Consider the following 8643-nt stretch of genomic DNA (forward strand, 5'->3'; position numbering starts at 1 on the left):
ATGAAGACCAGAAGTTCAGGGAAGCAACACTAAAAAGAGGATAAACCAACAACATTGAAAGTTTTAAATGGCAAGTGCTTGCATAAGCATTTTAATAAAGTAGTTTACTGGGAATGTTTATTTTACTGTGCTTAATGTGTTAAGTTAGAAAAAAATAAACACTGTGGATTTAAAGTGATTGAAAACATTTTTCCTTTAAAAAAAAAAAAAAAAAAACGCATGTCATACTTATCTGCTATGTGCAATGGACAGAGCCATCACAGAGTGTCCACGATGCACGCCCAAGGGCGTGCGGGGGAAGGGGGGGGTTCTAGGAGGACATTTATGGACACTCTCCCAGAACTAGATGACTATGTTGTAGCTGTCTTTCAACTACAGCACGGTTGGTAAGTGATTAAAAAGTGGTTGTAAACCCTTATATATACCCAGTGAAGTGACTAGCCTCAGATGATACACAGATTAAATATATCCTGCTAAATAAATTGTACGTTTATCTATAGCCATCTTTCCCATACATGTGTTCAAAGTGAAGGAGTTTACAAGGATCTCTCAGCTCTGAAAAGCAAAGGGGTGGGAGCTGAAGTTACATCAGTGAGGAGCAGGGGCGGACTGACAACTCATGGGGCCCCCGGGCAATAGGGGATAATGGGGCCCGTGTCCTTGCCTAAACTCAAAAAAGCCTATGAAAAAGGTACCAGGGGCATCTCATGGGGCCCCCTACTGACCCCAGACAGTGCCAGAGTTTCCAAATGGTCAGTCCACCCCTGGTGAGGAGAGCTCTAAATGGTGACTGAAGAGAAGGGACACACCCTCTTCACACTGCACACAGGAACAGAGCTGAGGCTGTCAATTACAGACTGCTCCCTCCTCTGTCACCATTTTTCTGTTGGTGTCAGGAAAACTTGTCAGATGTGACCCATACAGATAGTGGAATGAGACAGCAGACAGAAATGACACTGATCTGGACTGAGACAAGCACATAGTGTAGAGGGATATGTTTTGTTCATATTTCATGTCTGAGGTTAATTCAGAGAATACATGGAGGTAAAAAATAAATAAATAAAAAACGTTCTACCTTTACAACCACTCAAACCCCCTTTTTTAAACTGGCACCATAAAAAATAAACTCTTTGTAATCAGAGACACTTTTTCTTGGATACTCCACAGAAAAGAGTTACATTTTATGCTGCAGCAATACAGGCAAGTCATACTTTTAACGCTTGCATTTCCAGATAGCAAACTTAGTACTTAAAGATCAGAACTTTTCTCAAAGTCTATACTGAAAATAGCGACATTATACTTTATGTACACAGAATCCCCTCGGCGTTGAAATGGATTCTTAAGTAAAATTTAGCTGGGGTCTAGAAAATAATTAATTTACATATTATTAGACTATACGGACTGTTTGTATGAATAATCATTACATAACTAGTGGGGACCTTTATGGTAGCATGTCATTAGTGTCGTTACATAATGAGACAAGTTAATTTGACTCAAAACTGCAGAGAGGAGATTTGACGTATAAGGTGATTAAGGTTCAGTAACAATCATTCAGAACAAGCCTGGTATCAGAATCGATACAGAACTCATCATTTATCAGCAAAGGCTGGTGCAAACATACTTCTCTAGAATCAGCAATTAGGTGATCTATAGGCAATTGCCCTGCTGCACAGATCTTTTACTACAAACTTCTCAACTTTGTGTGAAACACAAACTGGGAAAAAATAGCAAAGTAGCAAAATAAAGTCAATACAAATTATCTAAAAATCTAATTAAAAAAAAAAAAAAAAAAAAAAAAACCTGCCACTATAACAACTTTTTTTTTTTATATAATAAGCTACACAAAAAGATCAATTTTTTTTAAAAATGAATAATAAAAATTGTGAGCTTACCTGAAGTTCACACCATGCGACCTCCACCCACGTTTCTGTATCCAGACCCTTATAAACTGTTTTAAAGGAGCCTCTTCCTATTTCAATATCAAACTTCAAAAACCTTCCATCAGGGGAAGTAGAAACAGCTTTCATATCTGCCTCTTCTTCGTTTTCCTCTTCTTCCTCCTTTTTGGACTTTGGTGGCTCTTTATAGGTGTCTGGTTCATCTTTTTGCTCTTGACTAGCAGGCTCTGGTGGTCCTTCTGCAATATTCTCTCTGGAAGCCCCTGTATTAGGCTCATTGGTCTCGGTGGTAGATCCCTGGTCACTTGTCCCCTGAGTCCTCTTAGCAATGGCCCTTCTGGTTCTAGAGATGGGGATGACCTTGCTCTGGTGCACAGATTCACTCAGTTCCAAAACTGAAGGCTCTTCTTGATCAGACTCTACCACGGTCCTCCTCAAGAACCTCAGCTTGACCGTTCTCAAGTCTTTAGGAGCTGGCACAAGCTGGGCTTCTTTCGCCGAGTTCAGCATTGCAGTGTCCATGATATTCCCACTGCTGTTCAGCCCATGAATATTCATAGGACTCTGAATACAGTCATTGGATTTTGCAGGACACTCACTTTTGATCCCCTGAGCCTTTTTGCTATGCTCCCCACTTTCCATTAGATTTCTGGCTGTAGATTGTGAATCCTGTGTCCCAGCTCTGTTGGATGCATGGTCCATATCAGTTTAAAAAAGAAAAAAAAAAACTCAACAGATTTCCCTGCAGGAGGCTGTGACGCAGAAAGATGCAGTTGCAGTAGTTTTTTTTTTTTCCTAAGCTCCCATGATAAGGTTATCAAATTCTGCCCTCCCAGATCACTGCAGATCCTCTGTCAGTCCAGCAAGAGCAGATCTCATCAGAAAGCCATAGGAGCCTACGGGATTGAAACAGATCATTAGAGTCACAAGCACAATATGGGCCCCTCTACCCCTCCCTGCACACAGGAGCTGTCCAGCACTATGTCCCATCTACCCAGATCAGCAAACACGAGTAGAAGTGGACTCTGCTTCCTGACATCATGAGATCACACATGTGCTAGGGTCAGCATGATTTCTACAGGAATATTCAGGGGGTGTGAGCAAGAGGTTATGTGTTGGGGGAGGGGGGATTTCTCTTCCTAAAAAGGGGCATAGTATTTGTAACAGAAAAGGAGGTGATGGCCAAAGCAATTCAGATAAAGAATTGGTCAGCAGATATTCTTGGTATTATAGGATGGGTCCTGAGCAGGCACATGGGAAAAGAGATGCCGTAAGCTGGCATCAAGGCCTTGCCATCCTATACAAAAGAGGAGAATAGGTGGGTACACTTAAAGTGGCAGGCCTAATCACACCCATTGGCAGACATTGGTATTAGGCCTGGCATGCTTATTACAAAGTAGGTACCAGGCCTCCCATCCTCGCCTTTGCCAGATCATGGGCAAGCATCTCTGGCCATTCAAATGAATGAACATTGAAACATTCAGGATCTGGTGAATGCAGCAGCGTGCGGACATAGAGGTCCCGCGTGGCCCCACTGCGATCACAGGCTTGGCCATTAACCCATGCATTGCTGGGTGACACCAGGAAATGCACAGTACAAAGGGGCTGGCAGGGAGCACATGCATGCTACAGGGTGGGGAGAGGGAAGACAATACTCACATGGATCCAACAGAACATCTGCAAAGAAGAAGAACACATAACTTCTCCCCCTGGGTCCAGTGCCCCCCACCCTACCTGAGCTAGGGAGGAGCCCAGCCACCATGCCCCCTATGCACTCTGCATTACACACCCTGATCACAGGACTGGGGGGGTGACCTGCTGCTTCCCTAATACATCTCTAATGTGTGCAGCCGGCTCCTCCCCGCCCCCTCTGCCTGGGCTTGGTGCTCCGGGTGGCGGCTCTCCTCTGAGATCTCCATTGAGCACACCGGCTTCTGGACAAGGGGGATGCCTAGGTGGGCAATACGGAGAGGAGGGGCGGGGCGCGGGGAGGGACGGGATGACAGCTCTGGACCAAGAACGATGGACTGTCAGCGCTGGCCCCGCCCACACGTCATACGGTGCTGTGCTCTGACATCCTCCGGAGCGGACCTGAGGGGGGACTGCCAGTCTATTCATACAGAAACATGAATTGAAGTCTGTAGACTGGCCCATACAAAGAGATGAATAGTATGCCTGACACAGGAGATAGAAACCCAATCTCTCTGCAATCTATAGCTAAAGCCATTTTGTATAGAGTAGGGAAGAACTAAACTGCTGCTGACAGTTCTCTTAGTTTGCCATCTGTGTCCCCATAGGGAGATTTCCCTTCATTTCCTGTACTATAGACTCAACAGGTAGTGAAAGGTTGATCTCTTTACAGTGAGATTAAATCTCCTTGTAATGGCCATACACAACAAAATCCAATTGTACAATCTCCTTTAGATTTACCAAAACCTTGTAATATAGTGACACATCTAAACAATGCATTAAGAATATCATATCAGACAGGCTCTTGCACCACATAACTAATGACTAAGAGATTATATAATTAGGGTGCGTAGCAGGGGCGGACTGACCATTGGAAACTCGGGCACTGCTCGAGGGCCCAGGGTCAGTAGGGGGCCCCATGAGATGCCCATGGCACCTTTTTCATAGGCCTTTTTTAGTTTGGGAAAGGACACAGGGGCCCCATGTTCCCCTATTGCCTGGGGGCCCCATGAGTTGTCAGTCCGCCCCTGGTGCATAGTGTAGGAGGAGCCCAAAGCTGTCCATAGATTAGTCAGTTTTTTTTTTTTCGTTTGGCCAGCAAGTTGAACAAAAAAGAAAAAAAAAAAAAAAGACAATTACCCCCACCCACACACTCAATGTGGATCCTCCCTACCGTGTCTTTGTATTCTGACATGGACGAGACTTCCCCCACAGTCAGATCAGCGCTGCTGTCTGTAGTCTGCAGTGCTGAACAGGCAGCGAAAATCCAACAAGACTGTCAAACAGAAGTGCCCACAAGTCCTTGCTGAACTGAACAAATTGTGATCTATGTATGGACAGATCTCTTTCTTTTGGGGGGGGCAAAGTAAGAACGGATGGCTGAACTTCACTTTTACCACCCTCCGGCTGCCCACCTGCATTGTGAAAGAACAGCCAGACAGGGCTGTCCATGTATTACAGCGCCATGTGTGCAGTTCGACAAGTGGCACCACTTTTCAAACTTGTACATAGAGTTCAGTGGGGGTGGAACCACAACTGTGTGCAATGCGTGCGATTGTGGCATTAAAGGGTTAAACAAGGCAGTGAGGAAGCAATATAATGCCTCCTCACAGCTTGTCAAACGCCCTCCAAAAAGTGATTCGAACATAGATCACTCTCCAGAGGGCACTGCAAGTCTGAAAGAGCTCTAATAGTGGGCATACATTTGATAAATGATCAATTTCTTTTCCAATCAGTCTTTCCAGATCAGAATAATAAATCCATAGTAGGCAACCTAATCAATATAACATACCTGGAAGTGGTTTTCGATTAATAGTTGGAAGATACGATTGTAAGTTATCAAATCACATCAGTTTTCACCATGCAATCTCAACTTGATCAATCGAAATACGATAAAATTCATGAGCAAAGTATCTCAGTGCTGATAACTGCTGCCACAGGATCGATAATTTTCTGCCCTGGCTGACTCAGTTTGATTGAATCAGATTCAAAGCGAGTTTGAATTGCTCAAAAGGGAAGTTATGCCTCTTAGCCTGGGTGCACACTGATGTGGTGTGGAATTCACAGCGGTTTCTGTGCGAATTCCGCACCGCATCACAATCACACCCAGTTCACGCGAACTGCTGCAGGTGTGTATGTTAAGTTAACAACACCCCAAAATCGGTACGCAAAACACGGTGCGATGTGCAGAATCAGATCGCATGGGTGTGAACACCCATGCAATCTGATTCTAGTGTGGATCAAAAAAAGGGTCCTGCACCTTTTTTGGTGCGAATGCGGTGTGATTTGAGCAAAACAAAATGTATGGCTCGAATCGCACTGCACAGAATTCGCATGTGATTTGCACAGGAATGTGGTGCAGTTCCTGTGCAAATCACATGCGGTATCCCCAGGGGCGGACTGACAACTCATAGGGCCCCCGGGCAATAGGGGATCATGGGGCCCCTGTGTCTTTGCCCAAACTCAAAAAAGCCTATGAAAAAGGTACCAGGGGCATCTCATAGGGCCCCCTACTGACCCTGGGCCCTCGGGCAGTGCCCGAGTTTCCAAATGGTCAGTCCGCCCCTGGGTATGCCGCACCGCACAAGTGTGAACCTAGGCTTAGACTGTTTGCCAACTCAATCATTTTGATTGAACCGCACACGGATTGGATAAGAAGATCGAAATCTGCTTGATCATCATAATGGTGACCATACACAGAACAATCATACTGCATATACACGACAGTAACGTAGAGCGATTTCCTGTCCAAGAGAAAATTACAATCAGAGGATTGAAAATAGGGTTTAATGCGCCACACCTAATGATCAGATTGATGTATCTACTTTCTGGATTTCTTACTGTATTTTCTGTCCAGACTGATTGGAATAATTACACTGAAATTAGTTTTGTACAAAATAGTTAACACCATACGTGTGTTCAGTAATTCACAGATCCAGTTATATTGATTAATCATTTGATCAGATCATTTTGTGTATGGTTGCCATAATGATAGCCATACATGTAAGGTCTGACTGAACAATTTTCACCGCTGCACTCTGTATACTGTGCTATACATTACATTCATTAGAGCAGTGGTTAACGTATGAGCTAAAAGGGGCCTTAAATGTGGCCCCTGACATCACTATAAGGGTCGCACATAAAGGCCAATATGTGTAATGCTCGAGAGGGCTGTCAGAGACCTAATAGAGAATATGAGGGTCAGAGAGTGTGGACATGCTACATTGTCAGCTGGGGATAGGCTACAGAAGACAATACGAAACTGGGAACATGGTATATGAGGTTAGTAGAGCTCTCCGGTATTACCCCAATTAATGTTCCCACTACTGTACAGACTGCTGAGGTCCAAGGGATGCACATCAAATACCAAAGGACCACAGGTTGAGCACAAAGGCCTTGCCCTAGACTCTAGGCTGCCAAACCCTGTACATTGTACATGCATACCATTAAAGGAGACGTTCACCTTTGGGAACATGTTACATGTTCCCAGCGCTGCAGCCACTGCCCCCCTCCTCCCTGTAACAGAAGTACGGGGAGATATTCCCCATGCAAGCTTTCACTTATTAAAACAGCGCAGCCATGTGGAGCTCTGCCCAAATGGCCGCATCATTCATTCAGTGTTCTGTGAACGCATAAACTATAAGTCCCGGCAGCCTTAGCAGCTGTCAGCTTGTAGTTCTCAATGAACTACCATGGCGCTGTGGAGCACTTGGTTAGTTCATTGACTCTTCCTATCAGTATATCTGCTTGCCTGTACATCCTGTACAGACAAGCAGATATACTGACAGGTCTGCAGGAGACCTGCATGGCACCAGCGATCTGCTGATCGCTGGTGCAATGGTTTACAGGCTCCTGCAACAAAAAATAATAAATGCATATTTTTTTACCTTCAAAAAAAGGTGCATTTATTATTTTTGGTCAAAAAGGTGAACTCCAGGAAATGCATAAAAATACCTTGCAGTGGTACCTCCCCAGCACTGTAAAGGTTAGGTGCTCTTTTGTGCCTGGAGTACCAGGAAAAAGCTTTTTTACTTAGGCTGGCCATACATTATACAATTATCTGCAGATTTTCTGCCCAATTTCCTTTAGATTTACCTTCAACTATGTAGTGCAAGGGCCTGCCTAATTGGATACAACTGAAAGTGTTGTTTAGGTTTGTCCTCCTATTATATGGTTTTTGGTAAATCTAAACCAAAAATCTGCAGATAATTGTATAATGTATGGCCAGCCTTACCTTATACTTTGTGCGTCCTGCAGCTGGCACTCCCCTCTACTCCCTGACACTCTAGATCAGCGTTTCTCAACCAGGGTTCCTCCAGAGGTTGCTAGGGGTTTCTTGAGCAATGAGATCTGCTTTCAGATAAGTTCCCACTGACTCCATTGATCTTTTTAGCTATACGCAAGGTGGTAATTCTTCCCAATGACCACAAGAGTAAGGAGCTTCCAACTGACCATCACACTGAGTGTGAGTTTTAGATAGTAATTTTTAGCAGGGATTCCCTGGGATTGAAAATGTATGCCAAAAGTTCCTCTGTGTTGAAAAAGGCTGCTCTAGGTTGAGTTGTCCCTTATCCTATAGGCTGTGGATGACATCCCAGTGCCTGCGTCCTATGAAGCATCTCAGAGCCCATTTGCATTATACAGCCTTTATCAACGTAATCCTACTGCACAGGCAAGGAAACATGCCTTGCATTCTACATTGTGTCGTGACACAGTATATCAGAATCACAAACACTGTGCTGTGAATTAAATGCAATGCCAGTTTGTGACTTTTCAATAAAGTTGTAAAAAAGAAAATCGTAAACAGTCCAATGTGTTGAAATCGGCAGAGTTAAAGCGGAGCTCCACCCAAAAAGGGAAGTTCCACTTTAAGCCTTTGTTCCCTGCTCCCCATTAGGGATTGGCACCTTTGGGGAACGGGTACGCAAATTTGACAGGAACCCGCTTCCACTGCGATCACCTAGGCGATCAGAAGCGGAAGTTGTCCTCCCCCCTCCCTGGGATTAATATACAAATCACATGACAAGTCGACCCAATATTGTTCCTAGAGAATGTG

The 8643-nt window shown here is 44.4% G+C and overlaps 1 protein-coding gene across 1 annotated transcript in view; it reads right to left on the reverse strand.

The window, feature by feature from the left end:
• WNK2 (WNK lysine deficient protein kinase 2) overlaps window positions 1-3880 on the reverse strand; it is a 279574-nt gene extending 275694 nt beyond the window's left edge. The window contains exons 1-2 of the mRNA XM_089681993.1: window positions 3558-3880; window positions 1893-2794 (exon numbers count right to left, since the gene is read on the reverse strand). Of these exons, the coding sequence (XP_089538119.1) occupies window positions 1893-2600 (708 nt within the window). The 5' untranslated portion in view covers window positions 2601-2794; window positions 3558-3880. The remainder of the gene's footprint in view (window positions 1-1892; window positions 2795-3557) is intronic.
• Between the last annotated feature and the right edge of the window lie 4763 nt (window positions 3881-8643).

This window comes from Staurois parvus, unplaced genomic scaffold, assembly GCF_062004578.1.
Source record: "Staurois parvus isolate SC_StPar_1 unplaced genomic scaffold, SC_StPar_1.0 ptg000282l, whole genome shotgun sequence".
NCBI lineage: Eukaryota > Metazoa > Chordata > Amphibia > Anura > Ranidae > Staurois > Staurois parvus.